Source organism: Meriones unguiculatus, chromosome 14, assembly GCF_030254825.1.
Source record: "Meriones unguiculatus strain TT.TT164.6M chromosome 14, Bangor_MerUng_6.1, whole genome shotgun sequence".
Taxonomy (NCBI): domain Eukaryota; kingdom Metazoa; phylum Chordata; class Mammalia; order Rodentia; family Muridae; genus Meriones; species Meriones unguiculatus.
In genome coordinates, this window is record NC_083361.1 from 69,848,422 (window position 1) to 69,863,752 (window position 15,331).

The 15,331-nt window shown below is 41.9% G+C and overlaps 1 protein-coding gene across 4 annotated transcripts; it reads left to right on the top strand.

The window, feature by feature from the left end:
- The first annotated feature begins 10,006 nt into the window (after positions 1-10,006).
- On the top strand, positions 10,007-15,331 carry Ramac (RNA guanine-7 methyltransferase activating subunit). Of its 4 annotated transcripts, none has more exons than XM_021633087.2 (3): positions 10,007-10,144; positions 13,821-13,999; positions 14,827-15,331. In XM_021633087.2, exons 2-3 carry the CDS (start codon positions 13,830-13,832, stop codon positions 15,011-15,013), a joined length of 357 nt encoding a protein of 118 aa, XP_021488762.1. In that variant the 5' UTR covers positions 10,007-10,144; positions 13,821-13,829; the 3' UTR covers positions 15,014-15,331. The 4 variants fall into 4 exon arrangements, with proteins under 4 accessions (XP_021488762.1, XP_021488763.1, XP_021488765.1 ...); XM_021633088.2 differs by having other exon boundaries at positions 10,034-10,144; positions 13,793-13,999; XM_021633090.2 differs by having other exon boundaries at positions 10,042-10,161.

The window sequence follows — 15,331 nt, forward strand, 5'->3', positions numbered from 1 at the left end:
GTAATCGTGCTTTAGATAATTCAGAAACACAAACTTAATCCATATACAGTTGAAATAGCCTAAGTCGATGAAATAATAATTCTGAGAGAAAGCATCTAATAATATCAGAGCAAGGATTTCTAAATCTATTAACAATGAAAGAGCTCCTTGTTTATTCTTGTCAAAGAGCATACCTGTAAATTGGAAGCTCGGCAGATCTCAGCTCTGACACTGGTAGAATACTTAACCTTTCTTTGGTCTATGGCGATCATTTACCTAGGTTTCTTGTTTGTTAGTTGGCTGGTTTGTTTCTGACTTTTCTTTTCTTTCTTTTTTTTTTTTTTTTTTTTTTTTTTTTGAAACAGGGTCATATGTAGCTCAGGCTGGCCTCGAATTCATTATATAGTAGAGGCTGACTGGATGACCTTCATCCCTCTGCTCTCCTGGTGCTAGGGTTACAGGCATGCATCACGTCTGGCTAGAACTATATTTAACTTTCTTGTTTATGGACCAGAAAACAACCAACCAATTGTTGATGGCGTTTCATCCATTGATGATATGGTACCAATTATAATCATGACAAAGGCTGCAACAAATATGGCTGATTTAAACTTGACAGCAAATGAACGCTGAGACTACCTAGAGCTTACTGGTGACCTAAAACTTTCAGTAGCATTAAGGGATGATCAGATGGTGATGAAACACATACCTGTCTAGCCTGCAATATGAGTCAAGGTGACTTCTGGGACTTTTAAGCAGAGCCTAAAAGCTCTTTAACAGGAAACATTTGGTAACATCCTCTGTCACAAATGTGAGACTTTTTCTGCAAAAATCTAGTGATTTCTATAATAATATGTTGTCAGATATTCAAGCTTCAATATTTAAAAAAAAAGACACTGAAGACATTAAAAGCAACAAAAGTCACCCTTCTCTTTGCAACTGGAAGCAGTTCTATTCTGCCTTCTGGGTTTGAACTCGGTCCTTCAGTTGAGTGTTTCTATAAGACTCTTCCTGTTTGGGACAAGTGATTGACTCTTCCCATCACTAATACATACAATAATCTCAAGGAAATGTGTAGTTCCTCATAAGAAACTCTAAGTTGTTATTATGTCAGACATTAAACTATTTCTATGAAAACGCCGCGGTGGGTTGGGCCATTCCTGGGCAAATAGTACCAATGGTATAGAAAAAGCAAGCCATGAAGAGCGAGCCGTGAAGAGCGAGAAGTGAATAGGCACTCCTGCATGGCCACAGCTTCAGCTCCTGCCTCCAGCTTCCGGCCCTGACTTCCCTGGATGATGGAATGTAACTATAAACTGAAAAACACTCTTTTCCCGAGTTGCTTTTGGTCATGGTGCTTATCACAGCAAGAGAAACCCAAACTGAGACAGAACTCGTAATTATTCTAGTTTGCTTAATTTTCAAGTTATCTATTATTTTAGAAAAACTAGAAAAGCTAACTGGTTAGATACTGTTACATAAATTTGGGATATGCATTTATCATATATGTTTCTATGGTGAAACTGGTTTTTAAAATGTTTAAGACTATTGATTTATATTATTATATTAAAGTGACCAGGACTGCAATTAGATTGCTCTCAATGGGAAGTATTATATAGAAAGAAAAACTAAAAAAACACTCTAGAGTTTCTGGATATTGCATAGGCTTAAGAACACTTCTGAGATAGATAAATAACTGAAAATATCTTGGAAAGTCAATCAGCTTTAGAGCTTTTGTTTCTGTACCCTGTGTGGAGTATTTGGAATGTCTTCTCCATAGCCATTAGGTATCTGAGCACCTTCTGTGGATGCCATCTGGTAGGTTTGGCTATTTGGCATTGATTATGAGGATGACACTGTAACATCACACACTTCCCTTCTTTGCTCCAAGATATCTAAGCAACATCATGTAAAAAGGAAATACAAAGAGAATTAAAAGCCACTCCAGTCTTTCCTTGCTGAGAAAATATTGTGTTCCCACGTCTTCATCTATAAACTCTCAGGATTTCTTTATTTTTAAACTTCATTAATGTTACTAAAAATTGCAGGAAATAACAATTTGAAGATATATCTGTGTTCCTGCATTTATATTTCTGCAAAAAAAAAAAAACTTAGAAAAATCTAATGTCCTTATCAAATATAAATAAGAAAAAATTTTATAATAAAAATGGGTAAATTGTTACAGCAGATTAAAAAACTGTTTTGTTTTTAGGGTCTTGTTCTGTATCCAAGGTTGGCCTTTAACTCACTTTTTAGCCCAAGCTGTCCTAGAACTTATGGCAATCCTCCTGCCTCGGTACTGGGATTGCAAGCATATGCCACCACATCCAGATCGACGGAATGTTTTAAACACATACATCAGTTAATCATACTCTCATTCTCCCTAGGAAATATTCCTATTGCTGCTCTTAAAAAAAAAAAAAAAAAAAAAAAAAGACAGGATTGAATTGACATTACCTTTCTTGACACCAAAGGAAAACTGTGTAGTGTAATTTCCTCATTACTTCCTATCTTTTGCAAGTAATACTCACCATCAGATCTAACCAATTCAAGTTTTTAAGTATTTAGTGTGACCGCTTCTGCTCTTGCAGGAGGCTTGAGTTTGGTTCCTCAAGCCCTCATCAGATGGCTCCCCACCACCCTTATCTCTAGCTGCAGGGGACTCTAACACTCTCTTCCGGCCTCTGTGGGCATCCGCATGCGTACGTGCATACACACAGAGATACATGTAAATCAAGCACTTAATGAAGTCATCCGTCTTGTGTTAAATCTGTCGAATTACGAAAAGTATTATTTTAAATTATTAAAAGATTATCAAGAGTTTGGACATACAAGTTTTAGACTCAGCACATCTTTTGTTCCAAATATATTTGTAAACTGGATGTTTTGTTTCTGAACCTACCTGACTATCCCAGTTACTTCCGTCTTGCTGTGACAAAACACCATGAGCAAGGCAACTTGTGAGAGAAAGTGTTATATCGGGCTTGTGGTACCAGAGGATTAGAGTCTACGCTGGCGGAGCAGCTCATAAAAGCTGAGAGCTCGTATCTTGAGGTGTAAACAGCAGGCAGAGACAGCATCCTGGGACTGGTACAGGATTCTGAAACTTCAAAGCCTGTCCCCAGGGACACACACGCTTCCTCCAACAAGGCCGATCCCTCCCAACAGTCCTTCCTAGTCCTTCCCAAATAGTCCACCGGCTAGGGAGCAAATATTCTAACATATGAGCCCATGAGAGCCATTCTCATTCAAACCACTATGCTAAGTTTTGATGGAATTTTAATAACCATCAAATCAATTCCCCCCAAACTAATGAAAGCTATTTTCTGGTGGATAGTTTTAATTAATTTCCCCTAGAGTAATAACTAAAGCTGATGTGACGCACACATACATTATTGACTCGAGGGTGGAAGGACAGAGGGGTGGTATGCCTGCACAGCTACAATTTAAAACAGTATTTCAATTTCCCATTTCATTTATGTGGAGACACGCGCTGGTGAAAAGACGGTATATAAATAATAATTTGGGATACTTACCTTTTAGGAAGGAGCATAAATATTCATACAGCAATGAATTGTATAGTTTGAATGCTGTTCAGTAGTGTGACTTTTGGATTAATCTGTATCGTGAAAGTAAATCAAAGATGGCTGCAGGTTAGGTGCTGTCTAAAGTGTTTCTATGTCAGACGGCTGGTATGAAAATCTCATTATGAGGTGGGAGGCATACCCTCTAGACATGCCTAAAGAAGAAAAAATGTTGGCCCTATTCCACACATACTTGCTCAGCCATGTTCATTGCTTCTCTATTCATAATAGACAAGAAATAGAAACAGCCTATCTGTCCTTCAGCTGATGAGTGAGTAATGAAAATATGGCACTTATATACTATAAAATACTACTTAGCTGTAATGAAAAATAAAACTATGAAATTCTCAGGTAAATAGATGGAACTTGAAAAGATCGTATTGAGTCAAGTAACCCAGACCCAGAAACACAAGCATCACATGTTCTCTATCACCTGAGGTTCCTAGCTCCAAATATTCAGATATGAGTACACAATCTGGAGTAACTTCAGAAACCAGGAAAATAAAAGGAACCACTGCAGCTATAGGAGTGGACGGAGCAAGAGAGAGGAAAAGAGCAGAGGACAAGTGATCTGAAATGGGAAATGGGAGAAATGGAAATGGCTAATTAGAGAGGGGAGAGGGAAATACTGAAGGAGGAAATAGTATAACAATAAGGATGTCTGAAAAAGTCAAAGGAATTATACCATTAAGTCTCTACCTAAATACCTATATTACATGCAAATCTGTGTATACATATATAGTTCAACAACAACAACAACAAAAATTTCCATCTGGAATGACAATGTTCTCTACAAGAGCCAAAGACTATCAAACCAAAATCCCAATACCAGGCATGAGACGCCTTCTTTTGAGTTGTTGGTCAGGGGTTTCCAAGAGGCTCTCAAGACATTCTAAAGGCCTACTGTTCCCCTTTATTTCCTCCAAGCCCTAAAAGTGGAAGGCAAGTCCCTATTGCTGAGGATGCCATGCACTCCGGACAAAGAACACAGAGGACCTGAACTGGATCTCAACTGGAAGCCTCCTCTGCAAGAACTAGCTTTCATGATATCAGACGGTACCACGCCCGCTTCCGACAGAGGGAAGTGACCAATAGTCCTACCTAGCTATGATGCCTATGAACCACAACCATGACCAGCATGGTACCATAACCCTAAGGCTGCAATAGAGGCACACATACTTTGATGATGACGAACAGCCCTCTCACTGAATTTAAGGCTGGCTCGAAGGGCGGGAAAAGTATGCTTGGTGCTGGAAACCTAGCCACGTCCCTAGGGCCAGTGATTTAATAGATCTTGGAGGAAAACCTATAACCATCACTGTACAAAACCAACATAATCCCTAATTACATTCTAAATATTTGATTATTCCACAGATAAGCATGTTTCTCACTTCTTATCAAGGAGACTTCTCTTCACAACAGATAAAGAGCATTACAGTCCCACCTGATACACCAACAACACAATTTCTGATCCTAAGGCTCAGGGAACATTGCAGAGGAGCAGCGGAAAGATTTATTATTATTATTTTTTATTTATTCACTTTGTATCCCAGCTGTAGCCCCTCCGTCAGCCCCTCCCAATCCAGCCCTCCGTTCCTCTTCTCCTCCCATGCCCCTCCCCCAGTCCACTGATAGGGGAGGTCCTCCTCCCTTTCCATCTGGCTCTAGCCTATCAGGTCTCATCAGGACTGGCTGCACTGTCTTCCTCCCCCTCAGCGGGAGGTGCCCCCCACCTCAGGGGGAGGTGATCAAAGGGCCAGCCATTGAGTTCACCTCAGAGACAGCTTCTGTTCCCCTTACTAAGAACCTGAGTTGCCATGGGCTACATCTGTGCAGGAGTTCTAGGTTATCTCCATGAATGGTCCTTGGCTGGAGTATCAGTCTCAGAAAAGACCCCTGGGCCCAGATTTTTTGTTCTGTTGCTCTCCTTGTGGAGCTCCTGTCCCCTACAGGACTTTCTATCTCCCTCTTCTTTCATAAGATTCCCTGCATTCTGCCCAAAGTTTGGCTACGAGTCTCAGCATCTGCTTTAAAACCCTGCTGGGTAGAGTCTTTCAGGGGCCCTCTGTTAGGTTCCTGTCCTGTTCCCTGTTTTCTCCCTCTTCCAATGTCTATCCCATTTGCCTTTCTGAATGAGGATTGAGCATCTTACCCAGGGCCCTCCTTCTATGACAGGCTACAGATTGGGAAAGGATCTTCACCAAACCTATATCTGACAGAGGCCTAATATCCAGAATATATAAAGAACTCAAGAAGTTAAACAGCAACAAATCAAGCAATCCAATTAAAAAATGGAGGACAGAGCTAAATAGAGAATTCTCAATAGAGGAATATTGAATGGCAGAGAAACACTTATTAAGGAAATGCTCAGCATACGTAGTCATCAGGGAAATGCAAATCAAAACGACCCTGAGATTTCACTTCACACCCATCAGAATGGCTAAGATCAAAAACTCAAGTGACAACACATGCTGGAGAGGATGTGAAGAAAGGGGAACCCTCCTCCATTGCTGGTGGGAATGTAAACTGGTACAACCACTTTGGAAATCAATCTGGCACTTCTTCAGACAATTAAGAATTGTGCTACCTCAAGACATAGCTATACCATTCCTAGGCACATATCCAAAATATGCTCAACAAGGACATTTGCTCAACCATGTTTGTAGCAGGTTTATTCATAATAGCCAGGATCTGGAAACAACCCAAATGTCTCTCAATTGAGGAATGGATACAGAAATTGTGGTACATTACACAATGGAATACTACTCAGCAATTAAAAACAAGGAAATCATGAAAATTGCAGGGAAATGGTGGGATCTAGAGAAGATCCTCCTGAGTGAGGTATCCCAGGAGCAGAAAGACACACATGGCATATACTCACTTATAAGTGGATATTAGACATGTAACATAGGATAAACATACTAAAATCTGTATGCCTAAAGGGGGAAAGATTGTAAGAGCCAAAGGATCAGTGAATTTACTATGAGAGTATGTCCCTTAGAAATGTCAAAGAAGCTACTGTAACCATGCAGTCTCAACATGGCTGCCTAAACTTGACCCAAACAAGGACACCAATAGACATGCTAACATAGAAGGGGGAAAGATCACCAGGCCTCAACTCTAGACAAAGAGCTACAGACAACTAAGGAATACCGAGAGGAGGAGAAATAGCCTTTTCCAGGGAACAGCACAACAAATTGGTTATCCAATACCAATTGGTCAGCCCTGAAAACATATACATAAAAGCAACATTACACAGGCTGAACAGGACCTATTTATATATTTAGGAATATATAATATATATTATATATAAATGTGCTTACTGCTTTCTCATGCACAAGGATGTAAGAAATATAAATATGTGACATTCATATTATTTATTATTTATATGTCAACATCATAAATAATATGACTTAGTACCCCGGATGAGAAATAATTTAAACTACTGTTTTTATTTAATATGCATATGAGTGTGCTTTCATTAGTTTATGTGCACACAGGTGCCCAAGGAGACCAATGGGTGCTGGATTTCCTGACTGGCAGCTGTGAACCACTTGATTAGGTGCTGGGAACTGAATCCAGACTCTCTGCCAGAGCAGTAAACATTCTTAACTTCCGAGCCATCCTACAGCCCAGAGAGTTTAGGGAGCAGATGTTTGCAGGTACCTATTGTTCACATTTAAAATTTATCTCTTTCTATTTCATGACAATGTTGATCTTCTAAAGGATTCAGAGAGCTATTTATATTTCATAACATTTATAAGAAATATTTTGCATCAAGGCTATTGATGCAAATATCAAGAAATATTTGCATCAATAAAATTAGTGAATTTTATTGATGATGTGTGTATGTACATGTATGTGTGTGAGTATACTTGTGTAGATGTTTTAGCATTCCTATGATGTTATACTTTCAATTGATGTTGTATTTGTATTATAAAAATTTTAGCAGGCAGTGTTATAATTCTTGATATAACTGTGCCTTGCAAGAGATAATACCCTTGAGTTGATGAAATGCCACATTCAGAAAATTCCCTGACATAGTCATTAGAAAGGGAGAAATCCGACCTGGCCCGGAGCCCTGTTCTGCGCAGTCCTCAGCAGGAGGCTTTGGACAGTGGCCCTTTTCAAACCTCAGTTCTCGGAGTACCTCTGCTGCTGAGATGAGGACACCCTGAGCAGGGGACTGGGGACCAGTCTCTAAAACTCATGCACATAGTCTTTGGTCTGCACATGACGCTTAGTATTTTAGAATCTCAGAAAAAAAGCTACAGAAGTTGAAGATTACCTCTGCTAATTGCTTCTCTGTGAGGGCAAGTGTTTATTTAATATTCTTCATTTATAAGAAGAAACTTGCCTGATGTCTTTCTTCCTTCATTCTCTTTCTTTCTCTCTCCCTCCCTTCCTTTCTTTTCAGATAGGGCCTTAAACTTTCTGTGTAGCAGAAATTGTCCTTGACCTCCTGATCCACCTCCTAAGTACTGGCATTACAGGAGTTCCCTAAAACATCCGGTTTATTGTTTAAATGAAAAGCTTTCATTTTATTGGAAGTATGAGAATTATTTTGGCTTCCATCTTTTACATTTACAAATATCATCCCCCACCCCCAATTATATGTAAGCTTTGGAACTCTGCACTAAATGCTGTGGAAATGGGGGTCGGTTCCCCAGTGGCTTTGCCTTTAACTGCTAATCAGCACAAGCCATTGGTCAGCACAAGACTCTATTTATAAACATGTAATTCTAATGTAGTGATTATCATACATCATTATTACTTTTATTATGAACTATTAAACTAAGAGGGTTTTTTTTTTTTTTTAAGTAGGGTCTCATGTACCTGAGGATGGCTTTGAAGTCATCACCTTACCTCCTCCTCCCTAGGCTGGAACTACAAGTGGGCATCGCCACACACAACTGTGTGCTCTTAAACTGCTTTTACATTTCAATTAAGTGAAGCTGAAACTGCTCTTCAGTGCCAATTTCCCAGGCTCAAATTAGTGGAATTGCCCCTGTTTCCTACTCAGGCTTTTCTCCCATCACCTACTCAGCAATGACACTCTTGACACCAAGAGTACTGCTGGACACCAAGACTTGCACCCCCACATCAATACTATCCTGGTTTTGTTATTCAGTTTCTAAGCTATGTTCTGGATGCTTTAGAACACAGTTCCACTGCTCATCCCACAAGGATGTACTGAGTGATTACTTTAGATGAGCTGTACAAATTAAAGGTGCGTATAAATAACTGCAGCCCAAAGTCAGAAAGTAACACTAACACATGAAGTTCAGAAGACATTATGGAACCCAGTGGAAGTAAAACTTATTTCCAGATGGTGGGGCCACTCTGTAACGTCTTAGAGAATATAACTTCAGTGTCAACATCTGGAGGTGGTGTGTGTATGTGTGTGTATTATATGTGTAGGGTAGTGTTAAGTGTTGCAAACATAAGGAGACACTGGCAAGCTATAAAAATGTAATGAGTAATTCAAGAAGTACTGCATCTGGTCTGGTTTACCATGCGAGAGTGAAAGAGAAACATCAGAAAAAAGAATTTTGAATCCAAATTAAGATTTTTGGCCTCGGCAGCAAGGAGTTACTGAATATCTTGCATCCCAGCTGTGCCTGAAATATGACGGTATCTACAGCAGTTACGTGAAGATATAGCTGGTGGGGGGAGTGATTTAGGAAGAAGGGCATCAACCAGAAAAATGCTGCGTGTACGCTGTTCAGGGAGTGACGAGAACGTCGATGAGGTGGAGGCAATGGGTGTGGATGTGGATGGATGCACCGCCAAACAACAAACTTAACAGGTGACGTCTGACTGAGGCGTGCAAAGAATAGGTTTCCAATCTGGGCACTAAACTTTCCAAGTTGATTGTATTCCCAAGAAGACTGCACTGTCTGGGAAGCCATTTGAGAAAAGGGTCGAGTCACACCTGCGGTGGTCAGCGTTTCCGCACTCGCAAACACCCGAGAAGAAACCACCAGGGCTTCGAGGGGGAGCGGGATACGGACAGTGAAGTGGATGCGTTTTTGCACAAACAGAAGACGGCCCGAGGAACCTTACTGCCGACAACTCAAGCGGTGGATGCCTGCTTGGCATCGCTCAGGCAGTGCAGTGGCATCGGCTCCTCATCCCGCAGCCCGGGCGCCGGCTTCAGGGTCTCCGCAGACGCCGGGGTCGCGAGCATCCTTCCCTTTCCGTAGCAGTGCGTCAAGGGCTGCCGGCTGGAGGGCTGTTACTAGAGGGCGACGGGGGATGTTCACAGACAGCGACGTCGTCCACCCCGCGCTCGGCAGGCGGGCCGGCAGCGCAAACACCTCCCGCCCACCTCCCGCCAGCCGGTCCGCTCCACCCGGCGGAGCTTCCCCGGGGCCGCGCCGAAGTTCGAATACGAGGGGCGTGGCAGGAGGAAAGGGAGAAACACCGAACGGCAGGTTCTGGATACCGCGAGACTTGACGGGCCACTTCCGCTTTTGCACTCCGGAAGCGGAAGCCGGGTAGTTGGAGGCTTGCGGAGCGTTTGGTTACCTAGGAGAGCTGTGTGGGGTGCTGCCGTGTGGACGCCCGAGGTCCCTCCGGTACGTCCCGCGGAAGGGTGAGCACGGCCCTTGGCGGATAGATCTTCCTTCGGGGCGGCGGAGGGGAAGGGGAGGCCGAAGCCGGGAGGCGGTGGGGTCCCCGCGGTCTGGATGCTGGGGAGCCCCGAAGTCGCTGCTTCTAGGAGCCGCGTTGTCAGAGCCGTCGTAGGTGCTGAGGTCGGGCTGGGAAACGCGCTCTTCAGTCTGTTTTCCTCGTCTGTTCCCTGGGCTCACCTCTGGAGAGGAGCCGGAGCCCTTTCTGTTAGCCAGGGTTGGAGGACCCCGACCACATTTCTCTGTGGTGAAGAAAATAGTGGGGTTCAAGTTGAGTAAAAAGCATAGCGATTTCGTTCAACAGCAGACACAACAACCAAGAACTCGCGTCCTGTAGTCACTGATGCTTAAACTATCTCATTGGTCTTGAAGACCCAGAGGATGAGTCTCGGCGTCTCTTGTAGTTCTTCAGCGGAAGAGAGGGTTTCTGTCCGGGCTGAGATTCTTAGGAGTCCGTTTAATCCAGCCCCTCTCAAACAGAGGCATGTATGTACTCGCCCCCTCTGGCCCACATCTTTTTTCTTTTTTTTCTTTTTCTGTGTGCGCAGTTTGTGTGTGCTGGTGCCTGAAGAGGGCGTCGGATCCCCAGGAGCTAGAATGACCAGCACTTGTGAGCTGCCCGGCGTGGGTGCTGGGATCTGATCTGTGGTCCTTTGGAAGTGTACCGAGTGCTCTTGACTACTGAGCTATTTCTCCAGCCGTCCCCCATCTTAGGAGGTTTCCTTCAAGACACACCCCCCAGCTGTATTTTCTTAATATTATTTATTCTTTCATTTATATATTTTTTGAAATCCTAATTTTCCTCTTTCCTTCCTCCAGCCCTTCCCAGAGAGGTACTTGCTCTCCTTCAAATTCATGGCCTGCTTAGTTGACACACACACACACCCCTAGTCAGTTCATGTGTATGTTTTCAGGGCTAATCATACATGGTATTGGATAGCCGGTTTGTGTGCTCTTCTCTTGGGAAGACTGCTCTCTTGCTCTTGGCCTTCCTTAGTTGCCGACAGTTCTTTGTTGAGGCCTCTTGTGTCTTCCCCCTTCCGTGTTAGCTTGTGTGTTGATGTTGTTCTCCGGCCCCTATTTAATTAACCTAAACATTAAACAGTATAGTTGTCTCAAATCCTTGGATTAAGTAAAACTTGCATTAATATTTTGTTTACATTCTATTGTTGTGAGAAGTATGACGATACTCTTTCGTGTAATAGGGGTCTGGGGAAACAGTAGTGCGTTTTCCTTGCCTTAGGAATTTACTGCCTGTCTTAATTAGGAATGGGGCATTCTTCTAGTGGCTTCTGTGATTAATATGGAAACACTGACACTTTTAGTTAGTTGGGAGGTTCTGTTGTTTTGTTTTGAGACAATGTTTCTCTTTAATAGCTCTGGCTGTCCTGGAACTCACTCTGTAGACCAGCCTAGCCTCAAACTCATGGAGATCCACCTGATCTCTGACTCCCAAGTGCTAGGGTCAAAGATGTGTGTCACTAGACCCTGCCTAGTTGGATTAATTTTAAACTTTTTTTTTTTTTTTTTTTGGTATTTGATATTAGTTTGCCAATACCAGGCACAGGGAGGTAATAATAAGGCATAGTCTAAGTAATAGCCTGAAAGGTAGAATGTCCAGATATTGTTTCTTGTATTTAATGAACAATTCTGGCTTAATTTTGTTGGAATAAGGGTAGTATTGCTATAAATGCTTACCTATTTTGAGGAAACACAAATCAATGAAGAAGCTATCTTCCAGCTAACCAACTTATTAGAAAAGGTTTAATGAGTGCAGGGAAAACTCATTTGAGGATATTGTGTGGAAAACTCAGCTGCTGAGAGATTCATGTCTTCTTCGCCTTCTGAATGCTGGGATTAAAGGCATGAGCCAACACTGCCTAGCAGAAGACAAGATCTTACTTTGTAACCCAAATTGGTCTCAAACTCAAAATCCTTCTGTTTCAGCCTCCTAAACTAAGATTATTGCTACTGACTCAATTATTCAAGCTTCTTAAAAATTCTAATCTCTCAGGGCTGGAGAGATGGTTCAGTGGTTAAGAGCACTGTTTGCTCTTCCAAAGGACCTGGGTTCAGTTCCCAGCACCCGCATGGCAGCTCACAACTGTCTGTAACTCCAATTCAAGGGATCTGACATCTTCACACTAATGCACATAAAATAAAATTAAATAAATTATTTTAAAAAAATTCTAATTTCTCATCTTACAGTTCTCAGTCACTTGCAGTTTTGCTTCATTTCCTACTACAGTAAAGCAATCGCCTGCTATCTGAATCCAATTCTATTTTTGCTTCTTTATGCCATTGTCTGATTGGCCAGTACCAAGCACTCTTTATTCTCTTACGGTGGGTGCATGGTAATCTTTTGTGGTTGGCTTCAGTGTGTGTGTGTTTTCTTATCCTTTCATTGTCTTTGAGTGCTCTTTGAATATTGATGTTCTCCAGTTTTTTCCACATTCTCCCTAGAGAATCTCATCCTCTTTTACAGTATTAACTATCACATACACTGCTCATGCCTTCCTTCTTCTTCATCTCTTACCCTGAGCTAACGGAATCGACTCCTGGAGAGGTGGGGCATAGCTCACTTTAAGCTTAGTATGCTCATATTCACCATTCTGGTAGTTCCTGTGGCACTGTAATGTTATTTTCAGGAAGCCGGAAATTATCCCTTATTTATCCTTCTTCCATATCTTTAGCTGATGACTATTTCTTCTTGGAATTGTTTTCCTAGTCCTCCCCTCACATTAACCTTTCAGCATGTTATCTATAGAACCACAGCAATCTGCCTGTAGCTTAGTTTCACTAGTCTACCCGATTACAAAAGGAGTCCTAAATAGTAAATTGTATCTTGCTTTTATTTCGGGCCCTGGAATTAACTATAGACTAGGGCGGTCCTCCTGCCTCTGCTTTCTGTTTACAGGTGTGTATTACCACACACACAGCAGACTGGATCTCACCTTCTTAAGTCACCGGCACTTCCAGTCGCCTGCCAGAAAGAAGATACAAAACTATCTGCACTGGATACATTTTCCACAACTTGTTCCTTAGTTACCTCTCTAGGTTTACTTCTTGAGGTCTCCTGCTTCTCCCTTTATGTTTACATCACATCTATCTCCTTTATGCTTTTTACTGGGGGAAGAGGGTTCATGAGGAACCAGATGTCCCTTTCAGGTTATCCTTCAGGAGCTGTCTTCCTTGATTTTTGAAATGGGTCTTTCAGTGGAACCTGGGCTTGCCATTTAGCTGGGGGTTGGCTGGCCAGCAAGCTGCAGGGGATTGTAAGCCTATGCCACTAGGCCTGGCTTTTATTATAGGCGCTGGAAAGCAAACTCAGGATCACACGCTTGCAGGACAAGTATGTTGCCAGGACAAGTATGTTGTCCTCCCCAGCCCCCTAATCTGTCTCTTCTAGACTGGGGTCTCTTTGTGGGTCTACAGCCATTCATCTTAGTATTGTCTGTCTTAGTATTGAGGCTCCAATGGCACAGTATAGTCAATTGAATGTCTACAGTTGTTTAAAAATACATAGGGACTTTTTAAATACTTTATCCAAAATTAGTTTTTCATCAGCTAATAAATTAGTGTTAATTTAAAAAGATTCTTACAGATCTTAAAAATTGTACAGAATTTCAACATGAGTGAAACTTCTGAAGTGATTCCAAATTTTGAAGAAATGTTTGCAAGCAGATTCACACAAGATGACAAAGAGTACCAGGAATACTTGAAACGTCCTCCTGAATCCCCTCCAATTGTTGAGGAATGGAATAGCAGAGCTGGTGGTCACCAAAGAAATAGAGGCAACTGGTATGTGTTATTTCTGATGCGGGAGAAGAGAGCTTTAATATGCTTACCCATAAAGTCAGCGAAAGTAGCAGCCGGTGTTTTCAGCATGGTGTGCCACAGCCCAGAGCATAATAAGCGCCATAAGTACTGGCTTTGTGTGTCTTGTTTCAGCCAGGCATGCTGATGCAAACCATACTTTTGAGTACTTGCGGGGCTGAGGCAGTCTGGGCTATACAGAGACACCTGTCTCAAACTAATACTTTCTTTACAAATAAAATATTTTACAAATTTTACAAATATACTTTATAAAATTGAAGTTTTGTACTTGATTTCATAAAGAAGGTATTGTTTTGGTTACTTTAGAAATTTTATAAAGTAGAAAATTAAATGTAATAATCTAGAACAGTAAATAGGTAACATTGATTTTATGCATATTTTGTTCTATTTATTTATTTTGTTTTTTGAGAGAGGGTTTCTCTGTGTAGCCTTGGCTGTCCTGCACTCACTTTGTAGACCAGGCTGGCCTGGCAGCGATCTGCCTGCCTCTGCCTCCCGAGCCAGGGACTAAGGTGTGCAGCACCACACGCAGCTGACTTTATGCATTTCAGCAGGTGTCAGTTTGATCACAACTAGGCGTGTTACCTCCTCTGTCCTGTAGGCGTCCAGTGTGATGCTGTGAGAATGACTTAAATCTTAGGAAACTCTCACTAGTGCTGCGATGTGCCCCAGGGAAAGATGCGTTTCTCTCAATTACTGTACGTTACATCAAGAACTCAAATGCACTGGGATTGATTTCTTGTGTTTTTACTTTTTTAAAGGAAGTTAATGTTTTTGTTTTCTTTTGGTAGGCTGCAAGACAACAGACAGTTTAGAGGTAGGGATAACAGACGGGGATGGCCAGGTGACAGTCGGTGGAATCAGTGGCATGGACGATCATGGGGTAACAACTACCCACAGCAGAGACCAGAGCCTTACTATCAACAGCAGTGCGGACAGTATGGCCACAACCAGCGGCCTCCATACGGTTACTACTGACAGATGTCGGCAGCTTGTAACAAAAGACCATTGATTTGACACCGTGCTAAACGTTGCTCTTTTGGTCATAGCTTTTCATTCTATTTTAAAGAATGAGTTGTTAATTGTTTAGGACTTGAGACTTGAAAAAAATTGATTTTACTAGGGGTATAACGATTGGTGGGGCTAAATCTACCAAGTGTGAATTGCATTGCTTGACATTATATTAAATACAGTTTTGTTTTATGATTTAATAGTGTTTGAGTTTGGTCTGTTTTCCTTATTTGGCCTCTAGGGGTTCTGTGTATGTCAAAGAAATAAAAGTTTTTAAACTAGAAA

Coding starts and splice junctions, on each gene's coding strand:
- Ramac (XM_021633087.2), top strand. CDS start 13,830: ATGAGTGAAACTTCTGAAGTGATTCCAAATTTTGAAGAAATGTTTGCA. Junction 14,000..14,826: donor CAAAGAAATAGAGGCAACTG/GTATGTGTTATT, acceptor TTCTTTTGGTAG/GCTGCAAGACAACAGACAGT.